The sequence below is a fragment of the Anopheles coluzzii genome, chromosome X, assembly GCF_943734685.1.
Source record: "Anopheles coluzzii chromosome X, AcolN3, whole genome shotgun sequence".
Taxonomy (NCBI): domain Eukaryota; kingdom Metazoa; phylum Arthropoda; class Insecta; order Diptera; family Culicidae; genus Anopheles; species Anopheles coluzzii.
In genome coordinates, this window is record NC_064669.1 from 12749532 (window position 1) to 12771130 (window position 21599).

At 46.6% G+C, this 21599-nt stretch overlaps 1 protein-coding gene and 1 non-coding gene across 2 annotated transcripts; one reads left to right on the forward strand and one right to left on the reverse strand.

The window, feature by feature from the left end:
• Positions 1–1958: 1958 nt before the first annotated feature.
• On the forward strand, positions 1959–8513 carry LOC120955077 (uncharacterized). Its single transcript, XM_049610996.1, has 2 exons — positions 1959–4121; positions 6835–8513. Exons 1-2 carry the CDS (start codon positions 2170–2172, stop codon positions 8468–8470), a joined length of 3588 nt encoding a protein of 1195 aa, XP_049466953.1. The 5' UTR covers positions 1959–2169; the 3' UTR covers positions 8471–8513.
• Positions 8514–17889: 9376 nt separating this feature from the next.
• Positions 17890–17994, reverse strand: LOC120960967 (U6 spliceosomal RNA). The gene has a single exon (XR_005752671.1). It is a non-coding gene; the product is annotated as a U6 spliceosomal RNA (small nuclear RNA).
• Between the last annotated feature and the right edge of the window lie 3605 nt (positions 17995–21599).

Below are 21599 nucleotides of genomic sequence, written 5' to 3' on the forward strand. Positions count from 1 at the left end.
TGTTCAAAGCTTTTCGAACTTGGAACAACTCCTCAAAAATGCTTCACCGCATTTTATTCCTTTTTAAATACCACTGATTAAATTATTGACATTTTCAGATTGACATTCACAAGCTTCAGCTATTGAAGTTCCATCTTCTTTGAATTGAAGTTCAGCATCGCAATTTTACTTCCGACAACGGTTCTGTCATTACTAGTAGGGCATTACTAACCTGCATAACGTTGTTGCTTCCCAGCTTCCCAACTCAATTGAATAGAGTGAATATATTTAGTTCTACGACTTCCTCCCTAAGGCTCCTAGCAGCGCCATGCAACTCTGGTTATCTGCACGGATAACAGTTGGTTCAGTGACCTTCTCACCTACATCTTTCATAAGTTTTTGTTGTCAGCTCCGCAAAGGCGTCATATTCCACTTCGGTCGACGAAAAGATCACGCGCTGCTGTTTCCGAGCAGACCCCGAAAAAGGTTCACCTTTTAAATGGAAGATGTATCCCGAGTTCGATCTACGGGTACGGTACAGTCAGCATCAACGTCAGGTTATACACCTCGCAGTGTTAGCTGTACCTCTGTCCAGACAGCTTAGAAAGGATTTGTCCTTCCGAACCATTAGTTCCTCCTCCGTTGCAGAATCTCTTCAGGAGTAATACTTCAGTAGATATCGTCGTTTTCTGATGATTGTGCTGATTGTATCCTACGTACCTTTCCTGCCGTCTTGCAGCCACGGATGAAAGGGTGTGCTGGCAGTCATCCACAAGAAGAGCGATCGTAGTTCTGGCCTTGGAGTATTTTTTTTCTAGAAGAATTGATCAGTTCAAGGGCGGCCATTGACACGTATTTTCACAGGATTGTATGAACTAACTACTATGGTGTTTTTCGATATCAAACTTTCTGCCATTCATTTTAGACTAGGCTACTTGAATGCCTCTAGAGTAGTACCACTAGGCTCTGCAGGCGGTAATTACTAACGTACTATTAAAACATACATCTGCACATATAGGGTACTCGCGGTAAAGAAATGCTTGGGAAAATCAATCATTTACGTCATTTTTGTTTGTTGAAAGAGAAGTTTACTATGCTGTTTATTGAAGCTATCCGAAATATCCACCCTGTGCATAATTTTGTATCTTGATTCGACTCCGGAACCTGGAGCAAGCCTTGACCGCTTTGGTGTACAATCTATTAGAGTCACGTTCAACTGAGCCCCAAACAAAATGACCCAGAAGATTTAGTTCCGGCGAGTTAGGAGTCTACTCATTCGTAAACATTGGCAGGGTGTGAAATCCTGCTGGAACACATACGCGGCCTGCCATTGACCACTCTGGTGATAGAAGGCCTCATTCTTGTTTCTAGAATTTTAATTAAGCGATCGGAATTGAGCCGGAAACTTTGTTCAAAGAAGAGCGGTGGCATCATGTCCCTTTCTGACGACACCCGAACACCATCACCGTCCGGGGATATTTAGTCTGCGGCTCCCGCGAAACGTCCGAAGTCCAATAGGCCAGCTATCGGTTGTTCTGAACGTTTAATTTCTGCTCTGACGTTTAATTTCTGCCGAAAAGAACCAAATCATTCCAGGATCTGCCAGATGCTTCAGCATATTCGGGAGTTTCTGCACGTTCTTCAGGACGCCGTTTTGGGTGGGTTTAACATTTTTGCATGCAATGTAATTGAATTTCTACAACCATGCGTGCTAAGATTGTAAAGCTTCAAATCTGCCTGCTCGCATTCCTTCATTCATTTATTAGCTCAGCGATATGTCCGGTTACTTCGTACTACAACATAGACATTCTAGTTTGATGCTATTTCTATTGAAGTCAACTTATAAATGAAGGAAGTTGCTTTTATACCCAACTCCAAGGTTGCTATGATTTATATTCCATTATCCTGTGGCAAAGGGAACTGGTCTCCAATATTTCTCTCCTTAAGGTTTCATCATCCAATATGGCTTGAATCGGGCTGGAAGTTGTATTCTTCGTCACAGTCTCTCTATGTAGTTCTGTGGATGTAGTTCCGTTGGTCCATTGTCGCTTTTCTAACGGAATTCGTATTTCAGTATTTTGGGTTTTTGGATCATCGTTCGTAATTTCTGGATGAACCCTTGAGCGGTGCGTAACTCCTTCATCCTTTCTGCATCTTGCACGATTGCTGCAGCACTCAGTCTGCAAAGCGATGGCGCCCTTACCGGTATGGTGGACGAGTCGGTTGATGTGCTGCTGGCTGCTTTGGACAACAACGACCGCTCGAGCGCAGATTCCACCCCAGCCGGACACGGATCAGCAGTTGCTGCCGCACATCGTTACCCACTTGCTGCAGCGCTACCTGCGTCATCCCTTTCAACCGGTCCAGTTCTTTCTAGCCGCTAACACAGCACCACATCTTCTAGTACAGCGCGATCTGCTCTCCCAGGTGCTGAGGCACACCAGCGGACAGGCTGCAGTGACGTTCGGCAGCAGCACCAACAACCCAGTCGGCTTGCGGGCAGCGGTACAGCAGCAGCGCTCTCGCGCCATCCTGTTTGGCGAAGATTTCGTTGCGTTCGAGCGACTGGTGGCGAACTTCAGCACCACCCTCAACGACTACTCCGGTCGCTACCTGTGCGTCCTAACCGGGGCGTCCGGTAGTGTCCACCAGCTCGAAACCAAACATCTGCCTCGACTGTTCGGCGCACTCTGGGCGCGGCACATCGTGCACGTGAACGTGCTGATCGCCGCCGCCAACGGTACGGTTCGCGCCTACACCTACCAACCGTACACGCCGGAACGGTGCGGCAAACCTGCGGTCAAGCTGGCGGCCGTCTTCGCGCCCGGCAGCTCGGTCGACGCTCAACCGCATCTCTACCCGCGGCTGACCACGTTCTGCAACTGCACGCTGCAGGTCGGCTCGTTCGAGGCGAAACCGTACACGCTGCTGCGGCCCAAGGTGGACGGCTACACCGAGCTGGGCGGGTTCGAGGGCGACCTGCTGCATCTGCTCGCCAGCCGGCTGCAGTTCCGCGTGAACGTGACCGAATCGCCGCACCAGGTGCAGTGGGGCGTGATCGGGGCGCCCGGCAACAGCACCGGCACGATGCAGCTGGTGCAGGACGAGCTGGTCGATCTGGTCATCGCCTGCATGGCGCTGGACGTGACGCGCGGCCTGTACCTGAAGGCGGGCTGGGCCCACTACACCTCGCGCATCCTGTTCGCGGTGCCGCAGGGCCGGCCGTACACCGCGTTCGAGAAGCTGTTCCGCCCGTTCGGCACGGCCATCTGGGCGGCGCTCGCCGGCACGCTGCTCGGTGTGGCCGGCGTGGTCGGCGGGCTGAGCTGCGGGCGGCGTGCCCGCAGCTGGCGCCGGTTCGTGTACGGGCCGGCGGTACGCATGCCGCTGCTCGGCGCGCTCTATCTGCTCTGGGGCGGCTCGGTCGTCGCCGTGCCGGGGCGCAACTTTGCCCGCTCGCTGCTGGCCCTCTGGCTCGGCTTCACGTTCGTGGTGCGCACGCTGTACCAGGGCTCGCTGTATCTGTACCTACAGCGCAGTGCCACCTTTCCGCCGCTCGCCACGATCGAGCAGGTGCACCGCTCCACGCTGCACTACCACATGGTGAACATCGCGATGCGGTTCTTCGTCGATCGGCCGGAGATAAAGCCGCGCGTCCGCTTCATACCGCCCGGGCTGGACACGCTCGGCGAGCAGGTGGCCGGCATGGCGGCGCGCTACACCGACCGGGTCGTCGTCTGCCCGCAGGACATGGTGGCGTACAACAATCGGGCCAGCCGGGGGCGGCAGCCGGCCGCCGCCCCGATACAGGTGACGCGCGAGTCGATCACGCTGTTTCCGCTCACGATCTACTATCCGAAAAAGTCCTGCCTCACGCAACCGTTCGACCGGTTGGTGCGGCACGTCGTCGAGAGCGGCCTGGTCAGCTTCTGGGTGCGCAGCTACGGCGACTACGACTTTGAGGCGAACCGGCGCGAACCGGCCGGCGGCGGGGAACCGCGCAAGCTGACGCTGGCCCATCTGGTCGGTGCGTACCAGCTGCTGGCCGCAGCGCATCTGCTTGCGTTCGTGATCTTTCTGCTCGAGCTCGTTTCGCTGCGTCTGGCGGCCCTTCGGCGGGTGTTGGAATTTTGCATGGATTAAGATTGGCCGATTACAAGGTATTGAGTTGGTTTTTGTATTATTGGTGGTGGAGGAACAGAGTAGCAAGTTAATAACTTTATTGTTTCGTTGCGTTTGTTTAGCGGTCTTCGTCTAAAGGGTGGACAATTATTCTTTTCTTCCATTTGCCCTGTTTTGAGTGGCATTATTAACGTTTTGTATTCAAATTGCATCTATCAAATCAATCCTGTTTAAAATCAATAATCATCGAAAATGGATGCTTTGGGACAATTTAATGATACATTAATTATAGTAAAGAATTATAGTAAAAATATGAACTACTACCTTTGCCTATTTTTGTTATGGAAATATATATATATCTCTTTTTTTTACTTCTTCGTAATTGTAGTCCTCCAACAGCTGCATTTGACGTGGAACTCAATCACCCCCATTATTCCTATCATTCCCATTGCTTTTAATCCGATGGGAAATGGTTTGCTCTAAGCTACTGCAAGTTTCTCTGGAAGTCCACGATGGTTTTTGTGCAGGATCTTTGCTTTCAAAATTCAATTTTAAGGATTCTCTGGAGTGTTTCCAGTTGTGGTGGAAGTTTTTCGATGGCTCGTATTCAAATGATGTCCTTATTGCTTCAAAGTTCTTTTACAATTTTCAATCTGTGCTTGACTTAATCTGTACAGAATTCATTCCCGAGTTCATTTCTAAATTGCATCAACTCTCCAAACTAGTTAAGTATAACAGGAAGATTCTTTCGTTTGTTAAATTCGTTTAAATAACAGTATAAAGCTACTGTGCTTTTCTATATTTGGTCGGGCTACATCTCCTCGGAATAGCTTAATTTCAATTCCTGACTCTAATTTATTTCGCGCCAAAGCTTATCCAATGTTGTCCTATTGGCAAAACGTATTTATCTTTAACATATCTTAATGAGATTAAAAGCTTTTATAACTCTATCCTATTCTCATATCATATACTACTGTGTCCAAAAAGTAAGGTGACATTGGATGTAAAATTTAGCGCGCCAAAAGTAGCCCCATGATTTTATTCATTTGTCAATATGTATGTTTTTTACATATCTGCCAAATTTCAAGTCACTACATCATCCCGGCTAGGAGTGACAAATTGTTTTCGGAGCTGCGTCAAGTACAAGTGTCGTCGGTCGGTCGGTGGATGGTCTCCCCGAACGGACGGTCGCCAAAGCCGGTCGAAAATCAATTTTTCGCAAAAATCGCAAAAACTAGCACCCATATTGTTCCGCAACCGCCGGATTTTGAAAGATTTGGCACCAGACGACTTCTGGCTATTCAACAAGCTAAAATTGGGTTAAATACATTTAAACATTTAACATTTAAATCCTTTCCTTATCTAGACAACGTACAACTATGAAATCTATTACATAGAATTCATACAAGCTATATTTTTCATGCTATAATCGATTAATTGATTGCTACTGTACTTTTCTTAGTAGAATATTATGCAGAGATTTACTGAACAGTTGACTCGTATATCTTTTAAACTTACATCCGGCATGGGTTTTAGATTTTCATCTACAAAGAATGTCCTTGGCATTCGCTTTCGCTGTCACTATCTTTTTCCCCGTTCGAGCAAACATTGTGATCGCTCTTCAGCATTAGTGTGTGGGCATATAGTTGAATTGTGTTTGTGTTGCGATACATCATTTGTAGGGTTTGTTTTTGTTGTAACGATTCGAGCTGTTTATGGCAGCTCGATGTTTTGTAATCATAAAATTAAGAATTATATACCAGATTGATATCATATTGTGTCTACAATAACCTAAATCTTACATGCTGTTGACAAATACACTTTGAGTCATAATTTTGATCGTATTTAAAATGCCTCTGAAAATCCACGCTGGTTTGATCTTTGCCTCCAAAATCAAATTGTAAGGGCCTTCTGGAACGTTTCCAGTGATTACATAAACGACTGACTTGTATTTGATCTAAACTTACATCCGGAATGGATTTCCGGTTCTCATCCACAAAGAAAGGAGGATTAATCTCCTTGACATTCGCTTTCGCTATCGTTTTGACTGTTGCGGTTTAATTTGTTCTAAACTTGTATCCGGCATGGGTTTGTCGGTTTTCATCCACAAAGAAAAGTGGATTAATGTCCTTGGCATTCGCTTTCGCTGTCGCTATCTTTACCACCGTTCGAGCAAACATTGTGATCGCTCTTCAGGTCTAGTGTGTCTGGTGTTGACCGCTGATGCATTTGTTTGGTGGGCATTCCTTTCGGGGAAAACTCTTTCCAGCAGTTTGCTTCTGATGCAACACACCAACTATTTAATTTGCAGCCGTTAAGTATATCATAAACTTACACCATCTTATCAACCGGATTGGTTAATAATCCTTAATTTAGGGTGTTCATGTTGCCTTCGTTGTTCCATACATTCTGATCGCGTTTCACGTATCCGCACCTACATTTCTGACGTTCGTAATAAATGTTTTTATTAACATAGACTAGTAACAATTTTTTTCTCGTGCTGAATCTGTCCAACACCAAATAGTCATCGTTGGGGACTGGTCTTTCGATTGCCCGAGTCATTCGCCATTCAATCGCAGCTAGATTCGAAGTTTTAACGTTTTATAAACCGTTTTTGTTGAAATGTGTTGACTCACCCTTGCCAGTACAGTATAATTTTCTGTCATCAATCAATGTTGCTGTGGCTGGTGTTTTGGTAAATTAAAATCACCAACGTTTTGTATGCACTTTTAGCCCGGTAAAGATCGAGTATTTAAAGAAACCCCTTTCCCTACACACGGTGCATTTGAGTTCGACGCGTTTCTATTTCTGCGTCTACACCAGTGCGACACAAATCGTCATGAACCGATGGACGATCCTGCTGCTTGCCGCCGGACTGCGCGAGTGCTGCCCCGAGGATAGCAACGGCGGCATGAAGCGGCTGGTCGTGCGCGAAACGGTCGGCAACCACTTCTCGGAGGTAATCGTGAACGCGCTCACCCGGTACTACGTGCAGAACCACTCCTCCACGCAGGTGATGCGGCTGTCCACCGTCAGCGACGGCACGTACGATCTGCAGTCCGACATTATGGACGAGGTGATGCAGCGGACGTCGCGCAGCATCGCGTACGAGTTCCGGTCGGCGTTGGGCCCGTCGCGGCGGCCTCGCATCTTCAACATCGCCTTCATCGACGGGTACGGTGCGTTCGAGCAGCTGTTCCGGTCGCTCGATCCGGCCGAGAACGACTTCGCCGGCTACTATCTGATCGTGCTGACGGCGTACGGGCGCCGCATCGCGCCCGATACGCTCGCGCGCATCTTCGCCCTGCTGTGGACGATGAACGTGATCAACGTGAACATCGTGTCGGCCGACCTGGAGGACCAGAGCCGGTGGCAGAGCGTCCTGATGCACACCTACTACCCGTACCGGGCGGGCGGTAACTGCGAGCGGATCGTGCCCCACCTGCTGCACCGGTTCCGCAAGGGCCAGCGGTTGGACCGGTCGGTCGAGCTGTTCCCGAGCAAGCTGTCCAATCTGCACGGGTGCCCGGTGACGGTCGGGACGTTCCATTTGCCGCCGTACATGCTGCTGACACCGGCCGGCCGGTACGGGGGGCTCGAGGGGGATCTGCTGCGTGCGCTTAGCCGGAAGCTGAACTTTACCGTGCGGCTGGTGGTGCCGGATGACGGTGAGCTGTGGGGACGTACGCCATCACCGTCGGTGGTTGTCGCTGACGCGAACCGTACCAGAGGTGGTGCGTCCTCGGCTTCCGGCTGCGTGCGGCTGGTGCTGACCGAGCGGGTCAATCTCACGCTCGGTCGGTTCGCCATTCGGGGCGATCGGAATCTCGTGATGAAGAGCAGCCGCAGCTACTACACGGTGCGGATGGTGTTGGCTGTGCCGGCTGGGCGGGAGTACACCCCGTTCGAGAAGCTGTTCCGCCCGTTCAGCCGCTCCGTCTGGGTGCTGGTGACGCTCTATCTGCTGGCCGGGATGGTCGTGATCGGCACCGTTCAGCTGCTGCACCGGCCGGCCGTGCGCGACTTTGTGTACGGGCGCGGTGTGTCCACGCCGGTGCTCAATCTGCTCAGCGTACTGTTTGGCGGTGCGGTGGTCCAGCTGCCGATGCGCAACTTCGCCCGCACGCTGCTCTTCCTGTGGATGTACTACTGTCTGGTGGTGCGCACCTGCTACCAGGGCTCGCTGTACGAGTATTTGCAGGAGCGCAAAAACTTCAGCCCGCTGCAGACGGTCGATGCGCTGGTGCGGAACGATTATCGCTTTTACTCGCTGCACGGAACCTCGCTCTATCTGGAACAGATGCCTCAGATACTGTCGCGGTTGGTAGCTCCTACACAGAATGAGAAAAGGGGAAGACGGTACCACTGAACACTGTTACATCTGCTGTTACTTCCTTTTTTGTTGTAGCATCACCTGGCTACCGGACGATGACGCGTCGGTCGATCGGTTACTGACCGAGCTGGCCACTCGGCAGGCTCTCACCAGCGCACTCTTTATCGATCTGGAGCGCGTAGCCTACCACAACCGGTTTTACGTGCGCGGCGGGCTCGTGTACATCGCAAACGTAGTGCTGGTGCGACTGCCCATCGGTATCTACTACCCGAAGAAATCCTGCCTCGCCAATCGGTTCGACCACGAGCTGGACCGCCTGCGGACGTCCGGCTACGTCAGCTACCGGCTCGGGCACTACCTGAACTACGACGCTTTCAAGGGACCGGCCGACTACCAGCCCCTTCCGACGCCCCTTACCACCGATCAGCTGGTCGGGTGCTACGAGACACTGTTTGGTTTGCTGCTGGTCGCCACCGGGCTGCTGCTGCTCGAGCTCGCCTCCCGCTGGTTCGTGTCGCTGCGACAGCTGCTTACCTTTCTGCAGGCAGAGTAGCAGGTGTGACGGCGACGACACCACGCTGCTACTGTTGCGTGCTTTGGTTCCTTCCCCTTTCTATAGTTTTGTATTGTTTTCCCCTTTCATACGCTTTTTTTACCTGGTGCGGCGGCGCGCTATAAAGCACGAGCTTCGGTTAACTTCGGCTGCCATAATGTTTGTGCTATAACACGTGTGCGCGCGTGATGGTAGCACTCCAGGGAAGGAGAAACGTTACACAAATCAGTCTGTCGTGTGCGGCCGGTCGACACACTTCGCGCACCAACGGAGCATTGTGCTACACCGAATGACGTGTATCATCGAGCTGACATTACGACACTCAAGCGTTTGGGAATGCATTGAGTTTGACTTTGTCTTACTGCGCTCCGGTTATCGTATCTTGGTTGATCTTTGGATTGAGTTTTAGTGGGGTTTTCGCTTCGTTTCTGATCGTTGTCGTCTATGGTTTGGTTCGGTTTCTAACGTTAGTATTTCTCGATATTGCCTTCTATCGATGCGTTTGAAGATGCTCTTGATTGTGATATGGCGATGAGCTACAGCTGTGTCTTAGCACACAGCACACAGGCTCTCGTTTTAAGCTTCGTGAGAAATTCCTTTTCTTGTAGCCTAAAAGCTTATAAACAAACCCTGAACTAGTCTAGCTCTTTGAGATCATTTCATATAAACATAGTGTTGTTGTTATGATATTAAATGTGTCGAATATGTGGCAGTTGTAGATATCTTCGTGTAAGTTATCTTCTACGATCGAACTTCATGATACAGAGTGGTTAAAGATTTTATGGAGTACCATAAGAAATGACATGGTTTATTCTTAAATAAAACTTGAGAAATCCTGATTGAGTCATTTACTTGAGACACATTTTAATCGATCTTATGAACTATTCTTATCTAGTCCCGTGAGTTAATAGACCATGTTGAAGATCATTCCAATTTCCTACGAATGTCTATCGACCAGGCTTTTACTCAAACTCTTATGCGCGGTAAATATGTCCATGAATGGAACGGAATTACATTAGGTTGCACTGTTCTAGACTTCTGGAGAGTGTGAGCTCCCGCAATGATGAAATTCAAACCAGTATCTCCCGACTCCTTCCATCTACTAATGTGGAGTCATGTCTTCATAAGACCTTGTTCCCCTTCGATGCGTGGGAGCTCTCGGTTGCTCTTAGAGTTGTGTATATTTGATAAGAAGTTTACTTCTATCTTTGAGCCTAAAAGTAAAACATTAGAAAGAGTTACTCACTCCCTGATCGTTCCAGAAACAAAATATTTTCAGCGATACGTGAAGCATCACCCAAGAAACGGCTTTACTCTACGCCGTGTGCCAGCATTGTTGTGATCTTCGTCCTGCTCGTCAGGATGTCATTTGTGGTTTCGTTTTCCGTTTGCACGGTCCATAGTTACCCACTTTTCGGACATTCAATTCCATTTCATTTGTTGTTCTCGCTCCGCAACGGGTTAACCGTGACACACTTGGCCCCCGCCACGTGCCTCGTGTCACTGAGGATTGATGTTGACAGAGAGCGGGACCGTTCGCTGGATTTCCGTAGCCAGCAATAGCGGCGAAGAGAATGGGTGTGGACGTGTTGAAGTTTAATTAAAAACTTTTTAATTATGAACACGCTCTCAAGGCCGGCCCGTCTCCCGGACTCCCGCTTTCTTTCTGACAGTTGCAACGATTCGTTAGCGGGAGAGGGAGGGTTTGGTGCCGCCAGTCGTACATTTCGACCATCGGGCCCGAAAAGTGCAACATTTTGTGACATTTGTGGGCTGGTTTTATAGTGTTTAAAAGGAAAAAAAGTGCTCTACAATCGATTCAATCCATAAATCTACCTCAACATCCAAATTTCCGCAGGTTTGTTGCTAATTGATTTCGTTTGCAAACTCCTTAGCGAAGCGTGCGTTTTAATAAGTATCGAATTGATTTCGCTTAATTAGCACCGCACCAAAATCATTCCATTTTCTTCGCGGACTCCCCCGTGCTCGTTTTCCTCTTGCTGTATGCTGTACCGTAATGGCTGAGCATGAAATAAAATACACTATTTAGCAGAGCATCATGATGTGGTCCCTTGTTACCATAAACGGGCAATTCGGATGGCGTGCCTGGTTATCTGCTTGCCAGCAACTGATGGAGAGGTAGATGATGGAATGTTTTTAATTCCCTCCCCGCTCCCTTGCCACCGCATTCTCCTACCCTTTCCTTCTACGCCCGCTTTTCCCATGCCCATGCGGATTACATGGTTTCGGTGACACATGCGGAAGTTTGCCTCCTGTTCGTCCGACTGTCTGTCCGTCTGTCACAGACCGTGACCAGACAATTGACTCGGTAGGGCTGGTTTGGGAAGGAGGGCACGCAAGGGTTGTGTGTGTGTGTGTGTGCGTGCGCACACCATTTGGGTAATGGAGTTTTTCGGACACGCTGGCGCCCAGCGCGAAATGAAATCCCGGATGAATGGGGAGGGGCGCAAGGACGGATGCGAGGAGTTGCACAAATGTGTTGAAAATTTAATCAATATTTACTGTAAATCGGGCCACGGTGGCGGCGGTGGCGTTTGTGCGTGCTGCTGTTGCTGCTTTGTTGCGTCCTTTGTTTTGCTTTACTGCAGATTGGTGTAGTTAGTGTGTAATTGATGTTGCTGATGATGGTAATATGTCGCTGCAGTAGCGCTACCCCTGCGAAACCCCGTGGTCAATCATACACTTCATTATTGCTGCCGCCGTTCGTTTCTCTTCGTGCAGAGCTGCCTCTTCCCTTCGATCGATTATTTTTGGTTTTGTTTTACCGCGACTCTCTCTCTCTCTCTCTCTCTCTCTCTCTCTCTCTCTCTCTCTCTCTTCCTCTGTTCATCCTTTTTATTGCAGAGGCGCTGGGCCTTTTCCGGTTGTTTTTGATGCGTTTGAAGCTCACCGTGGCCGTGTTTCAAGGTTTTTTTTGCAGAATGTTATTACGATTGCTGCTGTTGCTGATTCCCAAGACAGAGCATTGTGCAATTAAATTAATTCAAATTGGCCTCTCAATAACAAATTATATGCTTCTTAAAGCCAACCTGCTGCCCTTGCCAAAGTATCAGTTCTACGTAATTATTCTATCACTATGAAAGGTTTCAGAAAACAGGGGAAAATTTAATTTAATTCAATTTAAGTACTTTCCCACACATCAAAATCTTTTCCGTACTTTCAAACTCTTAAACCTAACCGCTTGTCTTAGTTCGCACGGATCCCGCTAGGAGCGCTCGCATGACAGCGAAACTGAAGCAACACGCTTAATAATTGATTTATTTTTACCGGTTCATTTATCTGCTCCTTCACCCAGCAGACTCCGTCTGCACCCAGTGGCCTCGTGTCTCATTGCAAACTTGCTGCGGGAAACAGCTCGGGTTGAGTTGGAGATGTCTCCAGCAGATGCAGCATAAAGCCAAGACATAAGGAATTCTGATTCCGATGCGCCACACAACCAAGGCGGGGGTCGGTGCTGTGAAGTAATCGATATCGATAATAGATATCCCTGCAATTCGATGCGCCGACATTCCACCGGAGACAAGACGGCGGAGAGATACGCACACGGTCGGTAGGAAGTGTAGTAGAGCAGGCCTTGTCAATTAATCAATAACGGAAGGACACAGCCAGCCACGATGTCGGCGCGACACAAACGCGTACACTTTCACAAGCCAGCATACACACGCAAAGTGTGCAAACGGTAAGGAGCAGGGTAGCTGCTCACAACGTACAATGTCACAGGAGCGTACAATGTCACAACAAATCATTTTGCCGGTCCGCTCAAACGAAGAATGTGCCTGCCTGTGCGTTCTCTCTTCCGAACGATTTGAGCGTAATTAAAATCGCAACCTAAACCTGCCTGCAGGGTTTTGCAGGGCTCTTGCCGCGTACACGACGAAGACCGCAGCGGTCTTGCATGTGTGTGTGTACACTTGCACACTTTAATGCCATATAAATGTCGATTTCCATCTCGTTTTTGAGTTTGAGAAGATGCGTTAAGCATGTGAGGCGGTAATACACCCTGCATTTAGCTGTGTGACGCCCAGGGAATGCTGTGTCCACCGGCGGAGTCCCGATGGGCGATCATTCATTATGGACACGTCAGCGAATAATAAGTCCCACATCTCGGGTTAGATATTCATGTCAATGTTGACAAAGGTGTGTGAGCTGGTTTTTATGCTCTCTCGCACCATTACACTTGCTGGTCTCTTATCCCGGTTTCTGTGATAAGGTTATTGACATGCGAGCGCAACTTTGTTCAGGCTGCTTCTTTGTGGGTTAGCACTTGGATTTTGAAACCAATATTTGTTCGTTAATACGTGAGTACGTACGTAAATATATTTAGCTACTATATCTGGAACGTGAACTGTTTGTTGGTAATCACGTTGAAGCTTTGAATTGAATGCCTGGGAATTCTAATCAAAATTGGCAGAGGTACATGCAAAATACTCAAATACTCATAAGTCTGTGATCTTACCATGATATGACCGCGTGCTTGAGCTTTTTTTTTGAACATTATTTCAGTCTTTCGATGAAAGATAGCTTCATCACACCACGGCACAGCGCTCAAGATACCAGCATATTAAAGCATATTTTTGGAATAGCAAAACTAATTTGTTAAAATTGTCATGGTAAATAATACAGATTTAATATTATGGCCCAGCTCCAGACTGTCCTCAGAACCAGGAGGATCAGAACCAGTGGCAGAATGTGCTGATGGAGAAGTAGAGAGAGAGCATCCTGTTTCCACCGGCACGGAGCCCCGATGGGCGATCAGTCTTAATCTCAAAGTGCAGAACCTATGGACACGTCAGCGAAAAAGAACAATCCCACAGCCAGTTTGTATGCTCTCTTTCTCTTTCTTTCTCGCATCATTACACACGCTGGTCTCTTATCCAATTTCTTAAGTAAGGTTGTTTACATGCGAGCGTAAACTTTCCCATGCTGCTTCTTTGGGTTTAGAACCACTTGGGTTAGGAAACAAATATTTGTTCGGGACGCGCGACAAAACAGCAAAGAAGCCGGGCAGGCTTTCCGTGACTTTTGGTGAATTCTTGAAATTTTGCTATATTGTTGCAGGTTATCCTAAGGTAATGACCGATGTTACACTCACTCTCAACCCACATTGGTTAATATCTCTGCAACGTCAACGGCTGATAGTGAATTTTTCCTGCGAAATCTAATCAAAATTGACATAGATAGATGCAAAAACCAAAACTTATTAAATATTGCCCCTCGCTTTCTCACTCTCTTGTTTCCACTCATCTTTTAACTGTCGGCTTGGTGAGAGTTTCTTTCCCCGGATATGGGAGCCCGTGTGACAGATAACATACAGGATACGCCTGGCTTTTGAGCATCTCGAACTTTGAAGAAGGCCGATAGGTTAGAGTGAAAGGGTTTACGATTCTTAGAATGAAACTTATCAAACTTGCTCTCTCTGCCTGGACGGGACACGGGCAGTACTGTCCAAACACGGTCCGTCGCAGCCGTGTGCAAACATCCGTTCGAATTCGATAACAACACGGCACAACGCAAACACACGCTGGTGGATCCCCTTTTTTAATGAGCTTTGTGTTGTCGTGTCCTGCCCTCTCTCTCTCTCTCTCTCTCTGTAGCTCACATGATTCTTTACCCACCGTGTGAGCTGTACGGGTTCGGTGCGAGCTGTGTCAAACAGTTTTCGCAGTTTGTTTGTCGCCACCCTCCTGTCAATCGAACCCGAGAACTATTCCGAGGCGAAGGCGCCGGCAAACTGTCCGTTTTTGATCACCTTGTTCTCGTCCTAATTTCTTTTCACCGTACCCCCTTTTCCCCGGAATGCTGTGGGGGTTTTTTTTTTGTCATGTCGTCTCGTCCTCTTTTGTGCTGCTAACGATCTGTAAAGATGCCCCTATATGTATACATGTGTGTTTAAAGTTGTTGCTCGTTACAGAAAAGCAATCCTTTGCTCCATTCGCTTGCATGGTGCTGGTGAGATTCAAAATACATACATATTAAAAAAAGGTGGTTGATCTCTTCAGCATTTTTGCCCCTCCCTGGAGAGCGGGTTCAAGTGGGTGGTTAATAGCGGTCAACCTAGCCCCTTGTGTCTGCATTCTGTTCTTTTTATTTTGTCGCAGTGCAAAAGCCCCAAAACACGAAATCAATTTCCGAGTGGTGGAATGATTATTATTTGCCTTTCGTCGTGCTACTTCGGGATGCCATTTTTTCCAATTTCAAAAGAAAGCTTTGTTAACCTTTGCTGCTCACTTTCGGACAATGGAAAGGGGTGCGAATCTTTTTTTTTTTTGCATAAAAGTGTACAGCCCTTCTCAGCTCGCGTGCTATCATTCATTTTAATGCTTGAACTCTTCCATTGCTGTCGCGAGGGTTAGTCTTGCAATTTATCTTGCTTGCTTTTTGGAACTAATTAAATAATAGTTGCACCGGCTTGCTGTGCTCTTCCGCACTTTCTCTTTTTGTCAGTGAGAAGAGCAAACAGGAAGAAGCGTAAAAGAAGATGTCTCCCTTACGTCCTCTGTCGTCACCTTACCAGCTTTGCAGCACACGCCATTCCAGGCAATGTGTAATTCGTTTTGTTCCTTGAAAAGAAAGCATTGTTACTAGGGCGAAGGGCGGGCAGACAGAGAGGATGCAAAAGAAAGTAAAACCGAAAGTGGGGGCACACACACACACACACACACACACCAAAGGACAAGAAAAATGACAACGTCATTATAACGCCATCAGCTTTTGAAAAGGACTTCGGTCGTTGCTGCTTCCCCTGCCCACTGGAAAACAAAGAAGCAAAGAAATATTCTCATGCCTTCCCTCCCCCTTCTCTCCCTTCTTCACTACTACTGAAGCATTCTTATTATTGTTTGGCGCAAGCAGCACAGTCAGCAGGATGTCCGGTGAAAACCGTGCGACATATTTTTCGACAGCTGCGTGCGTGTGTGTGTGTGTCTTCTTTCATTGATTCCAATATTTGAAGATCTACGAAAAGAGGAGGTGTGCGTGTACGCGATGGAGGAGGGAAAAAAACATTTGTCGTTCAACAACGGGCTGCGGGTACGGGTACGGGAGGAGGCGGTGGCTTTGCATAGAAAATTATGCCTCTTACTTTCCCTCCTTCTTTGGTGGAAGCATTCAACCACCATCAGCACACTACCACTACCGCAACGAGACAAAATGAACACAGTGATCTGGACTAGGTTCTTATGAATACAAAAATAAAATAATAATAGCAATTCGCCCCCAAAAGAGGGAAGATTAATGGGAGGCTCCAACCTCCCTCCTGCGCCATTCGCTGCTTTTGCTTGAGCACGTGGTAAATCTGCATGCCGTGATAGCGTCGGCGGCGGCGACATAGCATGCGGTCGCGTTCGTCCCCTAACGGAGGGTGGTGGTGCGAGTGAAGAGTGCCTCTCGACAGGAAAAAGGGTCGCGAGCCATATCAACTACAGCTACAATGGCCAGGACAAAGCACGGCGAGCGAAGAAGTAACACAGCGATGGAATGGAATCACTTAAGTGCATTATCGTCATCATTATCTCTCTGCTAGTAGATGTGATGGCCGTCATGAATTTGAATACCTATCCACCTCACGTTGTGATGCACGTCCCGCGTCCCGTATCTGTCCGATACGTTCCATCACATTAAAGGACGGTGTTCGATAGTTTAATTTCCGACATGTTGGTTCCGGATGGCTTGAAACACGTATGGCCTTACCCTTGTGTTGTTTTCGGTTATATAAAACCAATCGTTCGGTATTGGTAGCCTAGTATAAAAAAAAATGATACCTAAGATCGAGACCTTCGCCGTTTTTTTATCTTTTTTCTTTGATATTACTCGATGGTTAGTGCAAGCTACACCATTTACTTGTTGTTATGACAGAAAAAAGTAGAACAAGTCAATCCTTTCTGCGTTGTTCTCATTCGAGTACATATCCATGTAAAGCTGGGAAAAGTGATCTGTGTGTCGAATGTTAAAATTGATGTCATCGATGTAATTGATGTCATCGATTGACTTCTCAATATTGCCTTCCATTGATGTGTTTGAAGATGTTCTTGATTGTGTTTATCTCGTTGCGTCACAGTGCTATGTCGATCAGCTGTAGCCGTTTCTTAACCTAGTAACAAAGGCTCCCGTATCGTGAGAAATACCTTTTTATGTAGCTTAAAAGCCATAAGCGAACCCTGAACTAGTCCAGCTCTTTGAGATCATTTTATATAAGCAGATTATCTTCTACGATCGAACTTCACGATACAGAGGTTTCTGGAGTACCATGGGAAATGACATAGCCTATTCTGAAATAAAAATAAAGAAATCCTGATAGAGTCATCAACATGAGACACATTTTAATCGATCTTGTGAACTATTCTTATGTAGTCGAGCGAGTTAATAGACCACGTTGAAGATCATTATAATTTCCTCCGACTGTCTATCGATCAGGATTTTACTCAAAACTCTTATGCGCGGCAAATATGCCCGTGAGAGGAAAGGAATAACATTAGGTTACACTGTTCTAGACTTCTGGAGAGTGTGAGCTCGCGCAATGATGAAATTCAAACCAGTATCTCCCGACTCCTTCCATCTACCGATGTGGAGTCATGTCTTGGGAAGAACTTGTTGCCCTCTGATGCGTGGGTGCTCTCGGATGCTCTTGGAGTTGTGTATGCCTGATAAGAAGTTTCTTTCTTGGTTGAGCCCATAAGTGGCTTGATGCTCTTATGGCGGTCGTTATGTTGTCATGATGTATTTTTTGTACGTTATATTAAACCCATGTAAACGTTCGGTTGATTGGTAGCGGCGTGTCTAGTATAACAAACGTACCTTAAATCGAGAATGTCAACGGTTTTTTTTCTTTGGTATTATGTGATGGTTAGTACGAGATACAGCATTAACTTGTTGTTATGATAGAAAAAATGCGGAACGAGTCAAGATTGTGCGTGTCATTCTTGCGCAGGGGCCATGCTTATCTTTTCTGTGTTGTTCCCATTTGAGTATATATCCACCCAATGCTGGTATCAGTAATCGGTGTGTTGGTTGTACAGATTGCTGTCAAGTCAGCGCTTGGCTGGACTGTGTAGGGTTCAGGTGCCACATGCCAATTGCAAATCGGGAACTCAGTTCATCAGCATGAATTTATCAATATGTTGAAGCATAAGATGTCTTCTGGTTGTGACCCAGGCCACCGTTAGCTTCTGATTCTGGCTACTCCTGTCAGCTGTCGAGCTCAAATAAACGTTGATGGAGGAAGCAGTAGAGCTCACTTGCATATCTCGCTGCGTCGCCCCAAGAGCATCATTAAACACGCTCCGCCATCACTGTGGCCACATGGAACATCATATCGATCATACGGGCTTCAACGGTTGCTCCCAGCGACAGTACACGGCACTCCTTAATCATCTAATCCTTGTGTTTGGAACAGTGTTTTCTTGAGCACGGGCTACTGGATTGACATGATGTCTCCTTGAAAACGTTCGCCAGCAGTTCGAACGTAGCCGCACTAAGTTTGCGCAGATTCCAATCGGAAAGGTTGCTAGCGTCTTCCTTCTCGTCGTAAGAATCGTACATGTCTGTATCGTACGCGTTACCACGCATTACGCGCACCGAATCGTCTACAATACTAGCATCACCCATGCCATGTACTGTCGCTGGGAGCGATCGTTGAAGCCCGCATGATCGGTATAATGTTCCATGTGGACTGCTTGTCATGGTGATGGGGGAGCGTGTGTAATGATGCTCTTGGGGTGACGCAGCGAGATATGCAAGTGAGCTGTACTGCTTCCTCTACCAACGTTTATTTGAGCTCGACAGCTGACAGGAGTAGCCAAATCAGAAGCTATCGGTGGCCTGGGTCACAAACAGAAGACATCTCATGCTTGAGCATATTGATAAATTCATGCAGACGCGGACTGAGTTTCCGATTTGCAATTGACTTGTGCCACCGGAACCCTACACAGTTCGCCTGTCACTTACTAGACAGCAATCTGAACATCCGGCATGCCGATTTATGGTTCTAGCGTTGCAACCAGGTTGATTTTGTCAAGACTAACCATCATTAGTGGTATCAATTGTAGAAAATGGTCAAAAATCTTTGGGATGTAAATTTAATGTAAATTAAACTAGAATGATAATCTGCTTCGATGATTGATGCAAGTTATGCGATCAGAGCCAGAAGGTAACAATTGTTTTGACCCCTAAATATAAACTGTTTGATCCGGGCTATCATGAAAGTGTTGTACCGCTGTCTGTTAGGAATAAACTTTAATAACACCGGTTGATCGAATTTAAACCTAAATATGATTAGTATTCATACTAGTTCTAAATCTTTTTGCCGCTCATACCGAAATGCAGCAGTTGATCGTTTCGCAGACACCATCGATTCCGCCTTTTGTTAATTTTGTTTGTTCAGCATACTATCAGCGGGTTTGTCGACACTATCCTCAGCCTGATGTGCCTCTACTGCTTCACTGATTAGGCTTACCGTCGATCCGTCGTCAGCATTACACAGCGTGTGTCCACATCACTAATCAGGATCTCGACTATGTTTTTGAACTGCACTGTTACGTTCCCTCAATGGCTGTTGCAGTTCGCTATATTGTACTGTCGTCTCAGCCTGCGGTGTTGATTGCAACTGCATCGAAGGCATCGTGTCCATAGTTGCAGACTGTCATTGCCTCTTGCTCTGTTTTCAAAACATTTGCCATAGCTCCATTTCTTTCAATGGTTTCTTGCAAACTCAATCAAACTCAAGTGCAATCAGACTTCAGGTTGATGCAAAATCAATCATATCTTGGCGTTTGCTCATTGTTAGTGTGATGCATGCTCTTTTTCTAGTCGCTATCTTGATTCTTGCTTTTGCATTTATTCGTCTTCCATTTTATTAAATTGTTAAATTATCAACAGTTGTGTTGTCAGTTGCTCTTGTATTTCATTTAGAGTTAGCGGCTGCAATCCCGTCTATTCGTTAAAACTCGTTGCGATCGCGATCGACCTTTGTTGTCAGTTGCTCTTGTATTTCATTTAGATTTAGCGGCTCCAATATCCCGTCTATTCGTTAAAACTCGTTGCGATCGCGATCGACCTTTGTTGTCAGTTGCTCTTGTATTTCATTTAGATTTAGCGGCTCCAATATCCCGTCTATTCGTTAAAACTCGTTGCGATCGCGATCGACCTTTGTTGTCAGTTGCTCTTGTATTTCATTTAGATTTAGCGGCTCCAATATCCCGTCTATTCGTTAAAACTCGTTGCGATCGCGATCGACCTTTGTTTTTCGTGGATCGTGGACAAAAGTCCATTATCTTGTCCATGTTTGGCAGCACCATTTCGCTCAATCGATGTACGATAAGTGGCTGAGCGAATTGATCGATCATTTAATAAGTTGGGAGCCATATCTGAAAGCTATGGATATTTATATTATCATCAAAATACGGTAATGTAATTCAATTATCCGATAAAAAGATATTCTTTGCCTGAACCTGTTGTGTAGCATTGTTTTCATATTGGAGTTTCCATAAGCTGATTTATTCAGCAATTGTAGGGTTTTTCCACGATTCTTCTTAGAATTGAAAGCGCACAAACTGTTTTGCCAGTTGTGCGGTAGCTACAACTTCAAAACCTAACGATGTTTTATACACTTTTCTTGGCGGAATTATGATTATTGCTGATTTATAATTCCACTACATCTTTGATACTTTTCGCATCATCAGGGACTATGTTTGGCCCCTGAGGTTTCTTCAAATTCGTTTTCTGTTTCTTGTTGAATCAATATCAACCCACCGATCGTCATCTCCCTCGTCTGATTAATCAAGGAACATGATTTATTCTCTGACATTTTTCGCTTTAGTGCAGTTTAGATTTTTGATTTCTCGCGTACATTCGAGAAACCGGATGCACTTAATGGACTGTAGGGAATTAACTGAGTTGTTGTGTAAATAGGATAGTGTTTGTCCGAGCATTCATCGACACTATTTTCCCTCGGCACTAATACTATAGTTGTAGTAGTTGTATCAATACACTAAAGCAGTGACTATTCGTCAACTATTAAATATCACACTTAAGCTATTTTGGATGCGATGACACTTGCAGCAAAGCCATGGTGTGGGATGCGCACCACTGTGGTGTTTGTTGGGCATCTAAGCGCGATTTCCTTTCCTAATGGAGGCGCCTGGTACTTGGTGTTAAAATTATTTTTTCAACCCTAGCCTATCTAAACCATCTTGATTTGGTTTTCTACGGCCTGTGGTAATTTCCTTCATTAATGTCTACTCGATTAATTTACCGTTCAGTAACTCCTACCGTCGCGGTTCTAATTAATTGCGAAGTTTTGTTGGGTATGGTTTGAATGAAGATTTTAAGCTAATCTAAAATAGGGGTGGGCATTTCGGTTCTTTTAAGTGAACGTGAGTGAACCGAATCGTTCATTGCTGTGAACGTGAACGTAATTTCGGTTCTTCCGTTTTTTTTTGCAAATAACAATACATTTAAAGTATGTGAATCGGTACACTACTCGAAAATCGGAAGAACCACAGATCAATCCTTTGGTCTGATTACATGAAAAGCAAACCAATGTTCACAATGTATCATTTCACACAAGAAAGTGATTCACTCAAACACTTTAAAATC